Source organism: Danio rerio, chromosome 1 (assembly GCF_052040795.2).
Source record: "Danio rerio strain M-AB ecotype USA chromosome 1, GRCz13ab, whole genome shotgun sequence".
Lineage (NCBI taxonomy): Eukaryota > Metazoa > Chordata > Actinopteri > Cypriniformes > Danionidae > Danio > Danio rerio.
The window spans coordinates 485,001-508,954 of NC_141021.1; the positions used below are offsets into that span (position 1 = coordinate 485,001).

The 23,954-nt window shown below is 38.4% G+C and overlaps 1 protein-coding gene across 6 annotated transcripts in view; it reads right to left on the reverse strand.

Moving 5' to 3' along the window:
* The window catches only part of rasa3 (RAS p21 protein activator 3), a 46,677-nt gene that overhangs the window by 19,052 nt on the left and 3,671 nt on the right, over window positions 1-23,954 (reverse strand). For all 6 annotated transcript variants that reach the window (XR_015476029.1, XR_015476028.1, XR_015476026.1 and 3 more), the window contains exons 2-7: window positions 15,649-15,766; window positions 15,150-15,253; window positions 12,302-12,396; window positions 8,752-8,828; window positions 2,623-2,703; window positions 878-950 (exon numbers count right to left, since the gene is read on the reverse strand). Coding sequence is in view for 2 of the 6 variants with exons in the window: in XM_087236577.1 (XP_087092703.1) it covers window positions 878-950; window positions 2,623-2,703; window positions 8,752-8,828; window positions 12,302-12,396; window positions 15,150-15,253; window positions 15,649-15,766 (548 nt within the window). In the remaining 4 variants the exon portion in view is untranslated. The remainder of the gene's footprint in view (window positions 1-877; window positions 951-2,622; window positions 2,704-8,751; window positions 8,829-12,301; window positions 12,397-15,149; window positions 15,254-15,648; window positions 15,767-23,954) is intronic.

Below are 23,954 nucleotides of genomic sequence, written 5' to 3' on the forward strand. Positions count from 1 at the left end.
CATTAACTTTAAAAATTTTAATAATTTATTTATTTAGTTTCTATTTAATAAATAGTATGTTAATATATGGAGGACAGAAACAAAACAGCTGTCAGGTCTAATAATTCAGAAGTCTGCCATCTGAAAATTAAACCCTGCAGACCTAAAGAAACATTCTAGAGGATTCTGGGTAAAGCACGGTTGAGTGCACAGGAGTGCGTGTGTGTGTGTGTGTGTGTGTGTGTGTGTGAGGGCGACAAACACACCTTTAAAACCACATTACTGACACACTGCTGGAGATGATCAGAGCTGCAGGAATATGGAGGGTGTGGAACGTGTGAAAGTGGCAAACCACAATCTACCAGTGTGAATTATACAGCTCTCACACCACCTCTTATATTTACATATTAAACACATCCACCTATGCTTACCTTAACCAAGCAAGCCACATACAGTTCAAGGCTAAAGGATTAGAGGGTTCCTATCATGCAGAAATCCCTTTTATATGGAGCTTAAACCCAGTTATATGTGAGCAGTGTGTGAATATCTCCAGCCTCTAATGATGAGGGTGAATTAATTGTATTTGTTCTAATCAGACTTGATAAAAACAGTCTGCAGAAGCACTTTGATTGACATTCTCCCTTTGTACATTTCATCAGAGGGGGAAAGCCCCACCCACTAGTGCACATCTCTCCCTCATAAGCATAAACAGCCCTGAGTGAGAAGCAGCCGTTAACCTTTTAATCCCCTTTGCTTACTGTATGGAGCTTTTTACTCATCATAGCACACATACTGCTGGTGATGTGACAATGAAAGGGATTTAGTTTAGTTTAAAAAGCACACGTCCACCTGATGCAGACTGTAAACAACAGACGATTCTCTGACTGTGAGTTTTTACCTCGAAGAAGAAGATCTCGTCGAACTGAGGATTGTTGTTTTTTCGCTTCACCTTCGTCTTCTTGGCCTCAGACCTGAGAGAGAGAGAGATCAGTGCTACTTTTATCATGTTACAACAGATTAATGCTATTTTACTGAACATATTTAATCCAGAGAAATTAAAAATCATCTTATGCACAATTTTTAAATGTTTCTTATATTATACTGATTTCTGAAGGATCATGTGACTCAGACTGGAGTAATATTGCAAAAAAATCAGCTTTACATCATTTATATTAATTACACTTTACTAAATATTTACATAAAAGACAGCTATTTTAAATTATAATACTATCTCACTATTTTTAAAGTATTTGATAAATTGAGTAAGCAGAACAGATGTAAAACAACATGATAAACACAGCCTTTTTAATTTATTACTATTTATAATAGCTTTTTTATTTTTGACTTGATTAATAATTGATTTTAAACTTTAGCTGTGTTTTGACTCATTATTTTTGACCAGAGTATTTGTTTTTAATTATCATAATAGTTTCTTGATCATCAAATCCTCATATTATAGTGATTTCTGAAGGATCATGAACACTGAAGCCTGGAGTCGTGATGATACAAATTCAGTTGTACATCACAGATGTAAATTACACTTCATTAGATATTAAAATAGACGACAGCTATTTAAATTATAATAATATTTCACTATTTTTACCGTATTTTTACCTATTTTTGATCTGATAAACTGAGTGAGCAGAAGATATGCTAAACAAAAAAAGAAACACTATTTTAACTTTTTAAAACATAAATAATTCATAATTCATTAATCCATAATATAAGAAATATTACAATTTTTTCATTTGTTACTTGATTAATAATTAATTTTAAACTTCATCTGTTTTGACTGTAATTATTTCTGACGGTATTAAAAGTGTTTTTAATAATCATAAATGTTTTTTGATCATCAAGTCCTCATATTATACTGATTTCTGAAGGATCATGTGACACTGAAGACTGCAGTAGTGATGCTAAAAAATACCATTATTATACATTATTTATCAGATTAGCTGCAGATTTGGCTTCAGTACTGACTAATTTACTGTACAGTTGAAGTCAGAATTATTAGCCCCCCTTTGATTTTGATTTTCTTTTTTAAATATTTCCTAAATAATGTTGATCAGAGCAAGGACATTTTCACAGTGTGTCTGATAATATTTATTCTTCTGGAGAAAGTCTTATTTGTTTTATTTCGGCTAGAATAAAAGCACTTTTTAATTTTTTAAACACCATTTTAAGGTCAATATTATTCGCCCCTTTAAGCTGTATTTTTTTCAATAGTCTACAGAACAAACTATCGTTATACAATAACTTGCCAAATTAACCTAACCTGCCTAGTTACCCTAATTAACCTAGTGAAGCCTTTAAATGTCACTTTAAGCTGAACACTAGTGTCTTGAAGAATATCTAGTCTAATATTATTTACTGTCATCATGACAAAGAGAAAATAAATCAGTTATTAGAGATGAGTTATTAACACTATTATGTGCAGAAATGTGTTGAAGAAATCTGCTCTCCGCTAAACAGAAATTGGAGAAACAAAATAAACAGGGGGGCTAATGATTCTGACTTCTAATGTATGTGTGTGTGTGTGTGTGTTTATTTGAGGACACACGTTAAGCCCTGAACCGCTGTTGGAAAGACTTAATGAGCACTTTTAAATGGGATGAACAGCAATGCTTTTAGCTGGGATCTTACCTTGAAGGGCCCAGTAATGACACGGCTGCGTACGGATCACACTGACCATTGACTATCGGCAGATCCTGACACTCCAAAACCCTGAACGACAAACAAAACAGACATCATAAGCTTCACACACACTGATAGAGCTGAGGTTAGACACTGTATAACTGATGTCACAACTGGTCAATCAGAGAAGAGCTCTGGTGTGGGCTGACATGTGCAGTGACATCATCGGATGATTGACAGTGTGACATCAATTACACACACTGCCATGATGGACAGATTTACATACAAACATACACACACACACGTTTACAGCTATCTTAATGGGGACTTCCTATAGACATAGTTTTTTAGTGCTGGGCAAAAGATTAATCGTCAATAATCGCATCCAAAATAAAAGATTGTTTTGACATAATATGTGTGTGTATAATATATATATATATATATATATATATATATATATATATATATATATATATATATATATATATATATATGATACACAAATATAAATAAATAAATACAACACTATATGAAGCTATTTTATTACATATATATTTAAATGTATAAATAATTTGTATATCTAAACATAAATAAACATTTCCCAAAACTGGGTTGCAGCTGGAAGGGCATCCACTGTGTAAAACATATGCTATAATAGTTGGCGGTTCATTCTGCTGTGGCGACCCCTGATAAATAAAGGGACTAAGCCGAAAAGAAAATGAATGAATGAATGAACACACAATTTCACAAATATATGCTTGCATTTATGTATTTATATATACATAATAAACACACACACACACACACACACACCTGCTTCTTCATAGAGACCAAAAAAGTAAAAAAAAATACTGGTATTACTATACTTGTGAGGACATTTGATGTAGGAATACAAAGTACACACACACACACATGGTCTGAAACTGAACTCATTCACACTCATTCAGATCCACACCATATGAACACCACATCCTAAATGATAAGCAGACAGTGCAGATCTACATTCAGATGTGTTCTTGAAGCAGAGCTCGGCTGTGAATGTGGGTATACTGCTGATGAATGAAGAGGATTTACAGCATCTCTAATGCCATCCGATCCTTCCAGGGCACTTCCTGTGTGTTAAGCCCGTTTATATAATGCTGCGTCTGGCCTGGTCATACAGATGCCCAAAAATACACCGGCCATGACGTCCAGCGTAGGCTAAAACAGACCTTCTGCAGGAGTCCAGATTACAGACACACAAATGATGTTCAAGAATGAGTTTACATCTACTGTATATACCGACCTTACTTTACTGGGTCATTAAAAAGAGCCAGAGGTACAGTCAAGCTGGAAAGTGTGCATTCCCCTGGCAAATACTCCTGGGGTATTGACTGTCAGTTCAGGCTTGACTGTCAATTACAAACACATTAATATTCATTCATTCATTTTCCTTTGGCTTAGTCCCTTTATTCATCAGGGGTCGCCACAGCAGAATGAACCGCCAACTATTCCAGCATATGTTTTACACAGCAGATGCCTTTCCTGCTGAAACCCAGTGCTGGGAAACACCCATACACACTCATTCACACACACTATGGTCAATTTAGTTCATCAGTTCCCCTTTAGCGCATGTGTTTGGACTGTGGGGAGCAACAGGAGGAAACCCACGCCAACACGGGAAGAACATGCAAACTCCACTCAAACTCAAACCAGCAACCTTCTTGCTGTAAGGTGAGAGTGCTAACCACTGAGCCAGCAGCAGCAGCAGTGCAGTGAAGCACATCAATTGAATGAATCAGAGAAAAGTGTGTATGTTTCCGTGTGTGTATGGGAATGAATCAAAGTGTGTCCACATGTATCTGTGTGTATGGGTATCAAAATTTGTGCATGTGTGTGAGTGTACATGTGTGCTTCTGTGTGTGTGTGCGTGTGTCCAAGTGTGGATCTCTGTGTATTTGTGTGTGTGTGTTTGAGGGTTAGTGTGAATGAATCAAAGTGTGTGTGTATGATACAGTGTGTATGTCCATTTGTGGGTATGTGTGCGCATATTCGTGCATGTGTGTGCACAGATTTGTGAATGTGTATATGTGTGTGCGTGTTTTCGTGAGTCTGTGTGTGTACGTCATCCTCACTGTGTCTTAAAATGGAAGCTGCATAAATATCCTGTGAATGAGAGCGCTGCTCACTGTGACACTAAGCTCATTACCCAGAGTGCTCCAGTGTGGGAAACTGTCCAGACATGGAGCCACTGATGCTGTGAAAGCATTTGAGCATGTATGAAGCCTATAACACACACATACACACACACAGCACATTAAACTGAACCCATTTCCATTAACTGACAGCAGTGCACAGATGCATTCATGCAGTCACAGATATGTAAGCCAAGTGCACACACACACAGACTTGTACAGCTATCTTTATGGGGACTTCCTATAGACATAATGATTATTTCTACTGTACAGACTGAATATTCTGTCCTCTCCTAAAGTAAACAATCTGCACTTTTACATCTTCACAATACTTCATTCTGGCTGATATATGAGGCTTTTTTTCTCATTGAGATCCAAAAAGATCAACACACAAGGTCAAAATGTACTGGTATTGCTATACTTGTGGGGACATTTGATGTCAGGAACACATGATACACACACACAGCAAACATCAGTTCACATATTTAAATGCTTAAGCTGCTAATTAAAGCATCAAACTAGAGAATTACTGTGCAAAGAGTTTAATTTGTCAAATATAACACTAAAGTCTGCTTCAGTGAATGTGCTTCTTCCCGAATGAATCTCTCAGTGATTCAATGATTCATTCATTCAAGGACTTGCGTCATTTCTAAATGAATCATCAGTTTTGAATGAATCATTTGAGTGAAAGAAACATGTAAAAATATAGTAAAATAATAGAGTAAGTGTTGATACATATACTGTGATGTTCCTTCAAGAGACACACTGTCCTGAAGTCTCTGTTAAAAGGTTTGAACTCAAGTGTTTCACAATCTGAATCTAATTGTTAGATATGAATCGTCTGATCTAGTGCTTGTTATCTGTGTACGCCAAGATCATAAAATGAAAATTAAAGCAAAAAATAGAGTGATTGTCATTGGGTTATTGGAAACAGACTTGCATGCATTAACACATTATGTTAATGAAATTTCCAGCAGAGCTCTTCCTCGAAAGAGTTTGTTTTCAATGTGGTTTCAACTGATTCAATTGATATGAATCATCTGATCTGTGTCCATCAAATGAATCAGTTGTTTTGAATGAATCGATTGAGTGGATGATTCATTAAAAAAGAACTTGCGCCACCTGCTGGCAGTTTTACTATCATATTGATTTTTCCACCAAATGCTTTAAGCAGCATAAAAACACACTCTGCAAAATTGTTGTTACTGACAAATAGATTTTATTTTGGTCAATTTATTTCTTTGGTAAACAGAGCGTCAGATAATTTTGAATCTGATTCAACTTAAATGGGTTTCCTCCGTGTGCTACGGTTTCCCCCACAGTCCAAAGACATGTGGTACAGGTGAATTGGGTAGGCTAAATTGGTCGTAGTGTATGAGTGTGTGTGTGAATGTGTGTGTGGATGTTTCCCAGAGATGGGTTGTGGCTGGAAGGGCATCCGCTGCGTAAAAATGTGCTGGATAAGTTGGCGGTTCATTCCACTGTGGCGACCCCAGATTAATAAGGGGACTAAGCCGACAAGAAAATGAATGAAAATCTGATCATGTCTTGATGTTGACTGATTTGATGAGGACAGTGCGCTCTGACTCTGCTCAGACTAAAGTCTCATCACTGAACAGAAATAATGTCCAGTATAGAATATAAAGTCCTGCTGCAGTGGAGACAGAATGAATATTGTGTCTGACTCCATCATGAGCTTGGAGGACTGCATCCATACATCTCTGACATGACTCAAATCACTGATTAATAAAGTCATCTGGAATGAAGAAGAAAGCCTTCAGCAGAGTTCATCAAGAGTCTTTGTGTTCATCTTCAACACCTCCTCCTTCATCAGCTCAATAATGATCATTTCTGGTGACTGGGCTGGCCAATCCTGGAGCAGCTTGACCTTCAGGAGCTTTGATGTGGAGGCTGAAGTATGAGAAGGAGCGCTATCCTGCTGGAGAATTGTCCCTCTCCTGTGGTTTGTAATGTAATGGGCAGCACAGATGTCTTGATACCTCAGGCTGTTGTTGTTTCAGATCTCTCGCACGCCCCCATACTGAATGACCACAAACCATGATGTCTCACCAAACTTGACTGATTACTTTGAGAATCTTGGTCCATGCTGGTTCCAGTAGGTCTTCTGCAGTATTGGTGATGATTGGGATGCAGATCAACAGAGGATTCAGCAGAGAAATCCACCTTCTGACACTTTTCCAAACCATTAGCTAGAAGTCAAGTTATTCTTTGCTGCTCTTACAACTGAGATCCACCACAAGACTTGAACAGAGCATCAATACGGGAAACAAATGCTCATCCGACAACATTTACAATCACTGCCATATCTAAAAATAGTTAGAAATAGGTTTTCAAAATAAATATAATTCAGCTGATTTGCGGATGACGTGTTTCTCTCTGCTGCTGACTGTAAGTGCTGCTTTCACATAACAAATAACAGGCATGTTGCTCACAGAAGCTGCGCTGTACAGGCCACTATTAGACTGTCAGAGAGATAAAAACACAATGCTAAAAATACTCATGGCGCAGTGTTTCAGTTCAGTCATACAGAAAGAGAACTATAATAATCAGTCCCTCCAGGATTTCACGATCGCACTATTTATCACAAAATCAGGCAAACCTTTGTTGCATTTTTTAATGCAGCTAATGTTTGGGGCTTAGACATTTTAGGCTTTTTAGACAATATCACAACACTTAATCACCTACAGAATCCAACTTACATGAGATTATACTTGAGGGAAGATTTGTATTTAAAAAAAGCATTCTTTTAATTGAAATATAGGTTAACTCATAACATAATAATATATACAGTCAAGAGGTTCGTGATAGGCTGTGAATCATGTTTCATTATATAATTTTCATTCATTGTCTTTTCGGCTTAGTCTCTTTATTAATCAGGGGTCGCCACAGTGGAATGAACCACCAACTTATTAAGCATATGTTTTACACAGCTTAACAATTTAGCTTCCCCAATTCCCCTATCCGCTTGTTAAGTGATGACGTGTTTGTGACGTATGTAATACTGTTTCTGGGTCCAAGCCGGCATTCACTTGAGTGGAGAAATCATTCGTTTATGATCACGTTTTATTCCTATCACACATTAATGTTAATTTTACATAAAGTCATAGTGTACACAACAATCTCTGGGCTTGCTCCATAACAAATACTAAAATTTTAACAATTTATAAAACAATAAATCACTTTCTGGCCATCGGATATTAGGCATGGACATATATATTGCGATCGTGACTTTCGAAAGCATTAAATTGCTTTGTAAACGTTTATTATTACCATTTCATGAGTCTCCCCATTCAGTTGAATAGAGCGCTTAGACCCGGAAGCCACTCTGCATGACGTCACACTTAACAAGCGGATAGTGCATGTGTTTGGACTGTGGAGGAAGGAGGAAACAGAAGCAAACACGGGGAGAACATGCAAACTCCACACAGAAATCCCAACTGAACCAGCTGGGGCTCGAACCAGCGACCTTCTTGCTGTGCTGCCCTATATAATTATCATCTTCAAACAGTTTTTTATAAGATTTTATTTCAATATTGTAATTGTTTCTGTTTGTTTTAACATACTTTATATGGTTTACTGTGTAATATATATAGATCATGTTAGTAAATAAGCAACTAATGAAATCTTAATGTAAAGTGTGACTGAAACTGTTGAATATGCTCTTTTTGTATACTAAATAAGAATATATGCTAATAAATAAAGCATTAAAACAAAGGAGGCATTGATTATGTTGATCAATAGTAAAATATTGCAAATGTCAATCAGTTTTCATTTTTGTTGTATCAAAATACTTACAGAGAGATTTACAGTGTACAGTGGATCATGTAAGCAGGATGTGTTCATTCAGAAAACACGCTCTGATTTTTAAGAAGTGAATGTGATAAGAGACAAGGGCTCTGATTGGATGACGGTGGCAGTGTGGAAGTTGTGATTGGTTACTCACCGTGTTGCCAGCTTGTGGCAGAGGCCGCCGCTGTCTGTGATGAGCTCACTGAGACGCAGCTCCAGGTGAACCTTCCCCTGCAGAGACGGAGACAGGGATTATATATAGACACAGCTGAAGTCTAAATTACTCACCCCTGTCCAATACTTATTCTTTTTCAAATATTTCCCAGATGATGTTGAACAGATTCAGGAAATGTTCACAGCATTTCCTATAATATTTGTTCTTCTGGAGAAAGTCTGATTTGTTTTATTTGGGCCAGATTTTGTTTTATTTAATTACCCTAGTGAAGCCTTTAAATGTCACTTTAAGCTGAATACTAGTGTCTTGAAGAATATCTAGTCTAATATTATATGTGATTAGAAATTAGTTATTATTAGTCATTACTATTATGATTAGAAATGTGTTCTCCGTTAAACAGCAGCATTTTTTAAAAATCAACACTTCTGATAATTTTGTAACTGTACACTGTGATGTTCCCTAGAGAAACACACTTGTCTGCAGTCTCTGTTAATAGTTTTGAACTCAAATGTTTCATAATCTGAATCTAATTGTTTGATATGAATCATCTGATCTTTTCCTTGTTTTCTGTGTCCGCCAAGACCATAAAATCAAAATTAAAGCAAAAAATAGATTGTCAATAGATTATTGGAAACAGACTTACATGCATAAATAAACTAATAAATAGCTCTTCTTAGAAAAGGTTTGCTTTCAGCCTTTAGTTTTAAACTCATAATGTCAATTAGATATTTTTCATCTAATTTTTTGTGTCCATGAAGATCCATATAAACAGCTTTTATTTCTAAATGACTTACTGAATTATCAAAAAGAGGCATTAAGAACAAAAATCAAATATGGTCATTTTAATTTAAGGTACGATTCTCACTATTAACAAAATGATCAATTAAAACTCCTGATTTTGTTGGGTAGGATTGGGAATGTTAAATAAGTTTCAAATACAATTATTCAGAATATGTACTAGGAGGCGGCATGGTGTCTCAGGGGTTAGGACTGTTGCCTCACACCAAAAAGGTCACTGGAGTTTGCATGTTCTCCTCTTGTTGGCGTGGGTTTCCTCTGGGTGCTCCGGTTTCCCCCACAGTCCAAACACATGCGCTATAGGGGAACTGAATAACTAAATTGGCCATAGTGCATGAGTGTGTATCTCCCAGTACTGGGGGGCAGCTGGAAGGGCATCCGCTGTCTAAAACATATGCTCGAAAAGTTGGCGGTTCATTCCACTGTGGTGACTCCCAATGAATATAGAGACTAAGCCAAAGGAAAATAAATGAATGAATGTACTTTATACGTGAAATAATCAGGCATTGTTTTAAAATATACAAGTATACTGAAGTGTTACCATAAATAAATGCAGAATTAACTTTAAAACATACAAATTGAGCCAGGCGACAACAATTTCACCACTGATTGACATCAAAAGTCTGAATTGCTTTGGTGCAAATGGTCCACTTTCTGGAACTTTCTTACTGAATGCTCCATAACTGGTTTTGTCTATCTATTCTTGGTTCATAATCTTTTATTTATGTTTTCTGTGCCCTTAAGTGATGAATGCAATTGAATGTATAACAAACTTCTGTACATGTATTACTATCAGTACCACAATTATTTAATGAGAAAAATTAATAAAATAAAAACAATTTTAAACACAGATTTAAAATAAAGAAATACTTTTAAAAATGAAAACATACGAATATAGTTTTCAGAACATTTCAACTGGAGCAGTGCTGTGAAAGTGTATATTTATTTTCAGTTTCTCCGTCTTGAACTCAAGTGTTTCATAATGTGAGTCTGATTGGTTTGATTTGAATCATCTGATCCTGCTCTTTGTGTCTGCACAGATCCAATTATACACAGAACAGCAGCTTTCAAAAGCAGTTAAGAGTAGGCGAGCTTTAAAGAAATAATAATATATGTGTGTATTTGGAAAAAAAAAAAAATGATTTCTTTAAAACTCACCGACTCTTAACTGCTTATGAAAGCTGCGGTTCTGTGTATAATTGGATTACTTGAAGACAAAATTCTTCACCCTCTTGTGAAATTTGATTTATTTTTCAAATTTTCCTAAAGTGCTGTTTAACAGAGAAGATACTCTCAACACATTTTTAAACATAAAAGTTTTAATAAATCATTCATAATAACTGATTTCTTTTGTCTTTGCCATGATGACGGCACATAATATTTGACTCGATATTGTAAATTGCAATTTAAAAGTGAACTCATTCATGCTCAGCACTGTATATTTGTATATATTTACTAATTAGGGGTCGCCACAGTGGAATGAACCTGCCACAACCCAGCCACAACCCAGTGCTGGGAAACACCCATACACACTCATACACTACGGCCAATTTAGTTGATCAGTTCCCCTATAGTGCATGTGTTTGGACTGTGGGGGAAACCAGTGCACCTGGAGGAAACCCACGACAACACCGGGAGAACATGCAAACTTCACATAAAAAGCCGGGACTCAAACCAGCGACCTTCTTGTTGTGAGGCGATTATGCACTGCGCCACCGTGTCACCATATATGTGTATATATATATATATATCAATGACTACACAGCTCTTCCTCTGAGCAATGAAACTCCTCTTGTTAAAACAAAGTTTCTCTGTTTGACTTCAGCTGACATCATCAATATGCAAATAAGCTTTGTAAAGAGGCTGCTCTTCCTTACACACACACACACACACACACACACACACACACACACACACACATGCACACAAAACAATGAGCACTCTATTGACAGAGACTCTGGGCTCTTCATTACACACACACACACACACACACACACACACACACACACACACACATCCTTCCTCTAAATGAATGTGTCTGTGTTTCTGAGGGTCTGCGGCGCATACAGATGTTTCTGCACAGCATCACTGGGCAAATCTGACATCCATTCAGCTCTGAACTTCATCAGATGTGTGAACACAGTCAATGTGAGAACAAGGGCTGCACAATAGACCATTTCTGCATTGAAGGATCTGCAGTGTGTAGGATTATAGTCAGTCCAGACACTCAGTTTCCTACTATTGTGAAGCCATTGCAAAGGCTGCAATTTTGGCTTTTTGCAAGAAGTCTTTTTTGTCTCATTACTGTATTTAATGCAGATACACTACCCTACAAAAGCATCCTAATCACTGTAAAATAATGAATTATTTACAAATAGAGCTATTCAATTCACCTGGTGGAGATGTGTTCATATTTCCATATACATTGCAGAAAAATGTTTTGTTTTTTTTTTCCTTATTTTCCCCGCCCAGTGTCGTGCCCTAGTGAAGAGCTCAGATTGAGTTCCTGCTGTATAAATCATGACTGTTTGCAGCTCTACTGGTGATCATGTGGCCCTGGAGCTCAAGGTGAATGCATTCACTCGTGTTTGTGCTCAACACACGCTCTATTTGTTTTGAAATCCACTCAACCTAAAAGCTAGCACGCACACACAGAGACTGAGATGTGCCATAACTGACACACACACACACACACACACACAGAGACACATGTGAGTGTATGAACACATACCTGCACCTCTGAGTCTGCACAGACTGGCTGCAGCGGGAACCAGTGATCTTTACCATGGTACTTCTGCAGGTCTTCCTTCTTGACAGCCACTTTACCTGGAGAAACAGCAAATATACACCAGTTTATGAACTAAGCTGCCTTTCAAACCACCCAGCAACAATCCTGAACACCTTAAAAACCACACTTGTCATGCTAGTACCCATCTGAAACACTCAAGCTACACACTGGCAACCATCTAAATCCCCCTAGCAACAATCCTGAACACCTTAGCAACCGTTTAAAACACCCTAGCAACAATCCTGAACACCTTAGAAACCATACTCGACATGCTAGTACCTATCTGAAACACTCAAGCTCCACACTGGCAACTATCTAAATCACCCTAGCAACAATTCAGAACATCTTAGCAACTGTTTAAAACACCCTAGCAACAATCCTGAACACCTTAGAAACCATACTCGACATGCTAGTACCTATCGGAAACACTCAAGCTCCACACTGGCAACTATCTAAATCACCCTAGCAACAATTCAGAACATCTTAGCAACCGTTTAGAACACCCTAGCAACAATCCTGAACACCTTAGAAACCATACTCGACATACTAGTAACCATCTGAAACACTCAAGCTACACACTGGCAACCATCAAAATCACCCTAACAACAATCCAGAACAGCCTAGCAACAATTCTTAACATCTTTGAAACCATACTCGACATGCTAGTAACCATCAGAAACACTCAAGCTACACCCTGGCAACCATCTGAATCACTCTAGCAACAATACCAGACACCTTAGCAACCATTCAATGCACTCCAGCAACAATCCAGAACACCCTAGCAACCATACAGAATATTCTAGTAACCATCCAAAACATTCAAACCACACACTAGCAACCGTTTGAAAATACTAGCAACAATCCGGATCATCTTAGCAACCATATAGACTACTGTAGTAAATTCTAAAACATGTTAGAAAACATTCAAAACACCCAAGCAACAATCCTGAACACCCTAGTAACCATTTGAAACACACAAGCAACACCACAGAAGCCATATGAACACCATATCAACAAACACCCTAGCAACTGTCTAGCTCAGTGCTCCATCAACCATACAGAACACTCTAGAAGCCATACAGTCATGCTCTTTGGCATTTTTGGCATCAAACAAGGATCACATTTTCGGAGAAAGTTTGTAAGTTAACATTCAACCTATTAAGGCCTACGGCTTCATTAATCATGCATGAATCACAACGATCTGGCTGGATAAGCTGAGAGATTAAACGCTCTCCTGTGATTGGAGAACACTGCTGTAGATGTCTCACAATGTTTGTTGTGTTTAAATTCAGTTAGGAATAAATCCAGTCATTTTACTTGCTTTATTTTTAGTGTTTTACAACCACTTTACAATGCACCAGTGACCACCCAGAACATCACGGCAGCCACCTAGGAGAAATTTCCCAAAACATCTGCCTAGTAATCACAGCATTGCCCTGGAAAACACCCTAGCAATATTTACTTACACCTAATTATATGTCAGATGACTTTATTAGAGGTGACTTAAAGATAAGCACAACAGAAGTAATCAAAGCAACACAACAACAACATACAGGGACTGTGACAATTCACAGTAGTGCTGTCACAATGAATATTTTTGGATCAGGGGGACCGAGTCGGAGCACTCACGCTGATCCCCCGGGCTCTCTGTTGGTTGGGGAAATTGCAGATTGAACCAAAACAAACGATTACAATTGTCTTAATATTGGCAATAAAAAATTTGGGACATTGCACCCTGCAGAACCTCGGATTAACAAAAAAAAAGTCATTGCCAATATCTTAGTGGTTACTGCACAGCGACATATATAGCACAGAAGAGCTCACGGCAACCTGAGTTCGATTCCCGGCTTGAAATCATTTGCTGATCCTTCCCCTTTCCCTGCTCCCAATGCTTGCCTGTCTGAAATCTCCACTCTCAGATACCAAAATATAGGTAAAATACCAAAATGATTAAATATATATTAATAGTTTATTTGATGCAAATGTAGACAGTTTGCTATCGGTTCATTAACCGGATCATCACCGGTTACTACGTCCTGATGTCATTTATCTCATATGCACTATGTCGTGGTAGAATACTACTGGAATGAGGCGCAGGCGAGTTAAAATGCTCCAAAACTGTGCACAATTCCCTGCAAGTGAGTTTGCTGGACAGTCTTTCACTGACACTGACAGAGTACAGCAGAACCAGGAGACACTATTTCACTGCTAGGGAGAAAATAAAAGCTCTCTCTCTCTCTGTCTGCCTCTCTCTCTCTCACTTTTGACCTTTGAACTGCTGGCATTATTGTAAGGTGAATTTTCCTCTGCTCAATCACTATTAAAGTGATACTTGTGGATCCTCACATGAGCGTATCTGTGGAGCTGGTTTTCCCCATATATATAATATTTGTATATATAATTATATGTAACTGTGTATGGAAAGCGTCGTCAATGCACCATGATGCACCGAAACATCGAATTAAAACGAATCAATGACATGATTATCAGAACTGAACCGAACCGTGAGACCAGTGTAAGTTCACAGGGTAAGAAAGTGTTAGTGTCAGAGACTCATTTTTAGAAGTCATAACAATAGCAATGCCTTTCCATCTCCCAAAATGACTTAAAACACTCAGAATGCCAAAATTTTACTGAAATGCACAGAATGCCTTAGCAACCATATAATGCACTGAAATGCTCAGAATGCCTCAGCACGCCACAAATACAAATCATTCAAATGCTCAGAATGCCTTGGCAACAACAAAACGCTTAAACTTTCAGAACACATATTTCCACATAAACCGCTCACCGATGCTGGAGTCCCTCCTGAACACGTCTCTGTCGAAGATGTAGAAGGACAGGTGGCGGAAACTGCGCGGGATTTCACAGTAAAAGTCCTCGCCGTAGAATGGACTGTGGCGGAGAGAGAAGCAGAGACAAATGAGTATCATTATAACCGATTTCAGTAGCTATTCTCACTCATAATAGAAGGATTGCTCATTGTCAGATTGATGCATGAGGCTGTGCAGCACTGACACACACACACACACACACACACACACACAGTAATGTTCTTAGACATCTACATCAACTACTGTGTGTATGTGTGTGTGTGCACAAGAGAGTATGTTTAAGTGTATGTGTCTGCATGTGTATATAAGTGGGTGTGTCTGTGTGTGTGTGTGGGTGTGTGTGTGCATGTGTGTGCATATGTCTGTGCCTGTGTGTGAGAGAGAGTGAGCATGTTTGCGTATGTGTTTTTCTGTATGTTTGTGTGTGTGTCTGCAAATGTGTGTGTGTGTTCTCACCATAAAGACTTCTCTATGGTTTTGGTTCGGAACACCTCCTCTTGGTCCAAGTTTACAGTACAGTAACAATCCCGCATTTTATTGGGTCCTGGATACGGAGGGATGTTCTTGGCTTCACCTGCAGAGAGACAGAGAATTGTTCCGTCATCTTATGAGGCTGATGAAACACAATAACATGCATTTAATGTAGAGCTCAGAAATGCTTTGAAAGAGTGTCAAACATCTATTGCAAATGCATACAAACACACACACACACACACAAACACACAGATGTAAGCATCTCTCCAGCTGCTCTGGGATCAGATACAGAACAATAGAGTGCAATATTCAGGGTCGCAGTGCAGCACTGGTGTGTCGGGGTGGGTTCAGTGCAAAAATTTGTGTGGGATCTGCAACCCAATACACACATCAGACACGTGAGTGGAGGAATGCTGTCAGCTCACATACACACACAAACATACTCACACACACACTCTTGCTCTCTTTCTCTCTCACACAAACACACTCTCGCTCACACACAATTGAACTGAACTGAACTGTTGTTTCTACTGTATGGCCCAGGGGTGCCCAAACCTTTTCTTACCAAACTTGATTAAGGGCTGTAGGCCAATGGTAAATATACCATGCCATGGGTAATAATTTCCTAAATTATATCCAAATATTATAAAATAGCCAGAAACTATTGCTTTAAATCATATTGATGCAGTATATAGGAATGCTCCGATCAGGATTTGTGCAGCCGATACTGAGTACCGATTCCTGGTCATGGTGATCAGCTAATACAGAGTACCTCGAGTAAAATCCTCGAGCCCAGGGCTCCCTCCCATTTGCAAGGCGAGAGGGGAGTTTGAGCTGTGAAGACAGCTGTGATATGGAGCTGAGGGTATTTATAGTGGCTTAGAAATCGTCTGATTGGTGAATAATCAATTGAATAATGCGGGACCGGCCACAAGCAATCATAAGCATGTGATCCTCTCCACATTAGTTTATAAATTAACTTCACTTAATGTAAGGAAAACAATGTAAACACTCTCTCTCAAACACACACACGCACACACTCCCTCACTCACACACACAAATTTACTGTATAAACACACATATACACTCTCTCACACACTCAAACACACACACACGGCCATAATCCCCCAATGCAGAATGACCTGCGAGCTGTAATCCAGTCAGGATCAGTGTGATTATGTGCGCAGCAGGAGCTGACCGGAAACAGAGACGCTTCCAGATCTGAAATGTCATGCATGGATCAGATTATCATCACGTCAGCAGCGTCGCTCTGCAGCATCAGAGGCGCTTCTGCTCACACTCACACCACCGTCAAGATCACAAACACTGATTTTACAGAAGCAGTGAGTTGCGACTTCCTGCTGAGGTTGATGGACACACACTGTCAGGCGTGTCAGTGGGGCGATGAGGGCGTAACAAGACACCAGTTCATTCTGTGGAAACACACACCACAACACACCCAACTTCCCCCCAAAGTGATGCATTCTTCCTGCTGCAGTGCCACAGACACACGTGTGTGTGTATACAGTGGAAGTATGTGTGTGTGAGAGAGTAGAAATATGTTTGAGAGTGGGCATATGTGTGAGACTTTGTGTTTGTGTGTGTGTGTGTGTGTGTGTGTGTGTGTGTGTGTGTGTGTGTGTGTGTGTGTGTGTGTGTGTGTGTGAAAAATGCAACATATGAGATTGTGTGTGTGTGAGAAAGTGGACATATGTGTGAGATGTTGTGTGTGTATGTGTGTGTGTGTGCGTGTGTGTGTGTGTGTGTGTACACTTTTAGGACATATAAGTATGCAAACTGGGATGCCGTACTAGAACCAATTAGATAAGTTATTTAGGAACACCTTAACAACCACCTAGATTAAACTAGCAACTCCATAGCAACACCAGGAGACAATCTACCAACCAACCAGAGTGCCCTGGCAACTGTGTAACACGCACATCATAAACAGAGTCGATAACACACAACTTATCCCTGACGCAACAAGCCTTCACCCCACAGAAAAACAGCAAAACAGGAAGTGCAGCCGTCCATTCCTGGCATCTGCTTCCTCTCAACATGAGGACGAGAGAGACTGAGAAGATCAGCAACTTATGTGATAATGTCACATTTCTGTTTATGTGTGTGTGTGTGTGTGTGACATTATTCTCCATCTCAGTGTCGTGATTGAGCAATAGCGCTGCAAAGATGTGGCTCAGTGGTTAGCACTGTGACCTCACATCAAGAAGGTCTCTGGTTCGAGTCCCGGCTGGGTCAGTTGGTGTTTCTATGTGGAGTTTGCATGTTCTCCCCTTGTTGGTGTGGGTTTCCTCTGGGTGCTCCGGTTTCCCCCACAGTCCAAACACATGCGCTATAGGGGAACTGATCAACTAGATTGGCTGTAGTGTATGAGTGTGTGTAAATAAGTGTGTATGGGTGTTTCCCAGTCCTGGGTTGCAGCTGGAAGGGCATCAGCTGCGTAAAACATATGCTGGAATAGTTGCCGGTTCATTTCGCTGTGGTGACCCTTGATGAATAAAGGGACTAAGCTGATAGAAAATGTGAAAATTGTGTGTGTATGTGTTTAATATATGATCGCATGTATGCGTGTGTGTGATTGTGAGTGTGTGTGTGAGCACATGCTTGTCTCCATGGTGACAGACTCACTGCAGGATCTGCTTCCTGTTTGGAGCTCAGCAGATGATGGCAGTGAGTGTGAAATTGAATGTGTTTCACAAAGACAGAAATATCCCTCTGCTGTACTGCGCCATCTCTACATCTGCAGCCACTGGGAGGAGAAGCTCAGGTACAGCTCAGACGACTCTCCCTTTAGTTAGTTAGATAGTTCGTTCGTTTTAGTTAGTTAGTTAGATACTTTATTAATCTTAAAGGAAATGCAGTAACAGGAGAATCATGTAGACTTCGGTTCCTCCTGTTTGACCCCATATTTGAGTTTGTCTTTACGTACACAGCAAACAAACACAGTACTTGAAAGAACTCATGAACCCACCCACCCACACACACACACACTCCTCAAACACAAACACACAGAGTAGGCGGTGAAAAGTAAATCACAGTCACAGGAAATGAGGTCAGAGAGAAAGAGATGGAAGAATAAACAGAGGCTGCGTCTCAATCAGCACCCTAGCTCCCCAGGCTGTTCGTCAGTAGGACGTGTGCAAAAATTCAGGCACTGGTAAGGGCACTAATGAGCTTGGCACACTACACACCTAGACACACTCCCTACATTCATTCATTTTCTTTCGGCTTAGTTCATTTATTTATCAGAGGTCACCACAGTGGTATGGACCACCAGCGTATGTTTCACGCAGCGGATGCCCTTCTAACTGCAACCCAGAACTGGGAAACACCCATACACATTCATTCACACGGGCCAGTGTAGTTGATCAGTTCCCCTATAGTGCATGTGTTTGGACTGTGGGGGAAACCGGAGCACCTGAAGGAAACCCATGCCAACACATGGGGAGAACATGCAAACTCCACACAGAAGTGCCAACTGACCCAGCCGGGGCTCAAACCAGCAACCTTCTTGCTGTGAGGCCACAGTGCTAACCATTGAGCCACACTCCCAACATCAAAACTGGAATTTATAAACAACAGCAGAATGAATATTTATCATGTATAAATTATTTGAGTTTTTAAAAGAACATTACAGCTAAATAATTGTATATTTTATAAACCAGAAATATTTCAACCCTTAAACAATTATAAACGTCTGCTAAATGTTTCCTAACCAGTACAGCTATGTTTACACAAATATTAAATAACTGATTCTTTTTAGTAAAATGTCTTTTGTTTGTCGTTATGTTCACGTGACTCATGTTAAGAATGTCCATTAATGGTGCATACAGTAGAGCGCATCAATGCTTTCAACAATATTACATATTGCATAATTCCTATTATGGCTAACATTAAATGTGTACCAACTTAATTATGATTTATATTAGCTTAAAGTGCTTCAGCAGATGAAAATTTCTGTGAATGTCTGAACTGTATGCTAACACACAAACACATACACACACACACACACACACACACACAGATCAAATGCTTCACTGTGACCATTTACAGTTGCTGGACAAACGGCTCTAATAACAGACACAAGCACTGAAACTCTTCATACACACAGATAAAGAAAGACAGAGATAAAGAGACAGAAGAACAAGTAACAGAGAGAAAGAGAGAGAGAGAGAGAGAGTGAGAGAGAGAGAAAGAGAGAGAGAGGAGCTGCAGCAGGAAATGAGGTCGCAGGAAAGGAATTCCGACTTCATCCAACATGTAGTTTAATGTACGTCTCTAAACATGAGCGTTAGTGGGACACGAGGACCTGCAACATGCTGGACTGAGTTTAAACACACACAAGCATATGCACACACACACACAAACTCTCATTTCTCAATCTGAAACCCTTTCTGCCCACTGGTTTGCACACCATGTTCTGTTATGAGGCACAATCATGACGAGATGCGTTTGATGTGGAATCAAGTCGGAAAAAACAGTAACAAAATGTGCAACTATATGTGAGCAATTCGAAACTGAAAGACTGCTGTGGAAATGTTCATTTTTATTTAGAAATTGCTAGTCGATTCCCTAAACAATAATAAAGAAATGGCGCACTGAATTGAAGACATTTCTTGTTAAATGAACTTGTTTCATATATAACCTGTTTTATACATCCATTCATTGTCTTTTCGGCTTAGTCCCCTTATTAATCAGGGGTCGCCACAGCAGAATGAACCGCCAACTATTCCAGCATATGCCCTTCCAGTTGCAACCTAGTACTGGAAAACACCCATACATGCTCAATGCTCATTTACACACACACACACTCATACACTACGGACAATGTAGTTGATCAATTCCCCTATAGTGCATGTGTTTGGACTGTGGGGGAAACCGGAGCACCCGGAGGAAACCCACGCCAACACGGGGAGAACATGCAAACTCCACACAGAAACACCAACTGATCAGGCTATGATTTGAATCAGTGACCTCCTTGCTATGAGGTGACAGTGCTGTTAACCACTAAGCCACCGTGTCGTCCCTTTCCATATAATAATCTCTTATTTTTAGACTCAGCCTAGACATACCCAGATTTTCTTAATTGGGCAGCTTTAATATATGATCATTTTTCTTGTGACATTATAAATGCAGGCCGCAGAAATCTGACTGTTCACAAACAGGTTTCTCAAACACTGTGATGTTAAAAACAGCTATCTGAGAGTCATGGGGTGAGATTTACACGAACACCCAATTACTGTCAACAAGCCGGAGCATCAAAAACAGGAAGTGGGTGTAGAGTTTCAAATGGCATTTCCTTCACAGGGTCGAGAGTGAAACCAAAACACACTAATGAGGATGAGGAGGATGATGCCCACTGACTTTATATGCAAAATTACAAACGCATTCAGATGTTTGTTTCTCAATCCTGAGTGCCATACACTGAAAAATGACACTTTGAACTAACTTTAAAAAAACTATTTTACCCTTAGAACAAAGTTTAATCTTGCTTTGGACCTTGCTTTGAATTACAGTAATTTATTGAGCTAAATTTATGAATTGCCCTTAAAATGTAGTTTTGAAACTCAAAAATGTATTGTAATATTAATCTAAATATATTTATTTTATTTATTATTTTTACATTTTAGAATCTATTGAACTAAATGTTTAGATGAAGCCAGCTGTTCTGGCTTTACTGGTCCATAAAGCATGCAGTAGCAGTTATTTTGGATGTGCTCTGTTAACTCCTGAAGGACATGCACCTGCTTGCCCCAATGCATTCTGGGATCAGTTCCTCACCTGAACGTGTGTGGATGGTGAAAACATACAACGGCGAACTCATGATTTAAGTGTACATGAAAACACAGTGTAAACTGTTCACGGATTGTGAAACTGCTAGCCTAACGTCCCGGGGATATTAATGTTTTCCAGTTGGGATCCATCTTTCTCATTGGTCTTAATCTTAATGGGAGGAAAAATACAGCTTATTTCAGTGCTTTTGTCACAAATTGGGTAATTATGTTATATGTGTTTTCATGCAAAAAAAAAAAAAATACTATTAATATGTGTCTGAATTAGTTTGCACTATAGTGGTCAAAAGAACCTGTACTTCGGTACAACATCAATCTGAATAATAATAATAATAAAATTAAATTAAAGGTAGCCCTACCAAGTTTTTACTTTCTTTTTTAGGGGCAATTAAAAAATAAAAGAAAATAAATAAATAAATAAATAAATATAAAGGTTTATTTTAAAGAATTAAATTAATTAATTAAAATAATTAATTAATAAAACTAATTGAGAGAAAATAAAAATAAACAACGTATTTAATAATAATAATAATAATAATAATAATAATAATAATACATAAATTATTCAATGAAGTAAATATTTTAAATAAATAATTTAACTAAATCAGTACTTAAATAAAATGTGGTTATTTTCAAAAAATATATATGTAGTCTATAATAAATGCCTTAATAGTTTTTTTTTTCATTTAGTAAATATATGTATTAATTTATTTAGTAATTAAAGTATTTTCTATTCGGGCCAAATTAATTTATGCCAGTCTACCAAATACTGAAGATAGCGGCTGCCCAATACGCTACCAGGGATTTTGATCAGTCCACAATAAAACTCATTAAACTCACTACACTTTGATGATCTCTTCCGAAACCTCCCCACAAAAAAACAAGACAAAACACTGAATGTTTCAGAAGTATTCCTGGCAAACTGGGAACTGAGTCATCATCCCCGCCGTCTGTGACATCACTTCCTTTGTGAGCCAGTTATCATTAGAGGTCACTCACAACATCAGCCGACGTCTGGAGTCCTCTTGACCTTTGAGATGTTCATCACTGACAAACCATTTTTTATATATGTCACATTAATTTTAGTAACGAATTAATTACATTTATTTTCCTTCAGCTTAGTCTCCATTTCAATGGTCGCCACAGCGGAATGAACCAGAATGCAACATATGTTTTATGCAGCAAATGTCCTTCCAGCTGCAACACAGTACTGGAAAACACCAATACACACTCATTTACACACACACACTCATCACTACGGCAAATTTAGTTAATCAATTCCCCTATAGCACATGTGTTTGGACTGTGGGGGAAACCGGTGCACCCAGAGGAAACTCTCGCCAACACGGGGAGAACATGCAAACCCAGTCGGGACTCAAACTAGCAACCTTCTCACTGTGAGGTGACTTTGCTAACCACTGAGCCACCATGCCGCCTACCTATATATGACATATAATTTCTTATAAAATAAAATTACAATTCCAAATTAACATTTTTTTATTTGATCTGTATATGACAGCAAAATAATAATACAAATGATCATTTTAATTATTATTTCTTAACAAATATATTAAAAATGAAAAGAAAAAAATTTAAATACTTTTCCATTTCACATTAAACAAAAAGATATTTAAGAAAAAAAAAGAATTATGATCATAATAATTCAATCATATTCTTATTATTAGTGTTATTAATATATTGTTAATACAAAATTATTATGTAATTACAACAATGCCAATATTTATGGCTGTCCCAATTTAGTTTAATTTCATAAAGCAATTCTGTTAACACATTTTTAAATCATACATTTATATAATTAAACCACGGCCTTTACATTTTGATAGTTGCACTATTGTGTTTTCATCTTTTATTTGTATTAATATTGCATCCCTAATAACACTGATAAATAAACATGGTATAAAACAAGACTCGTACATAAGTAAAGAAGGAAACAGCAACACAAATTCACGATTCTTCACATGAACCTCCATCTGGTTTGCATTATCCCGCTGTAATATGGAAAAAAACAAGCAGCTTTGCGGACCACCAGCCAAATCAGGAAGTGATTGGGAACAGCTTCCTGTTTCCTGGTTGCTCCCCTTTCCAGAAGCTCCTGAGTGTTTCCTCCAGACACGAGCTGAGCTCCATCAGGAAACCCGGACACAAATTTAAAAACTAAACTGAGCAAACGGAGCCTCTGCTTCCTTCCATCAACACACCTGATCATAGTCTGCTAACCGAGAATCCATTACTCACAGATAAACAGCCCTAATGACACCACCACCAGACTGCCATTGAGTAAACAATGTAATCATGCAATTCATAAAAAAGTAAATGTAATCTGATTGCGAGTATTTCAAAAGTTTACAGTTTGAGTTGCATTAAAGTTTAAAGTTTGAGTTGCATTATGGGATGTTGATATCTGCTCTGTCCACTTTAGATGTTGTTAATTCAACTCTACAGTTTAACAAAGTGACT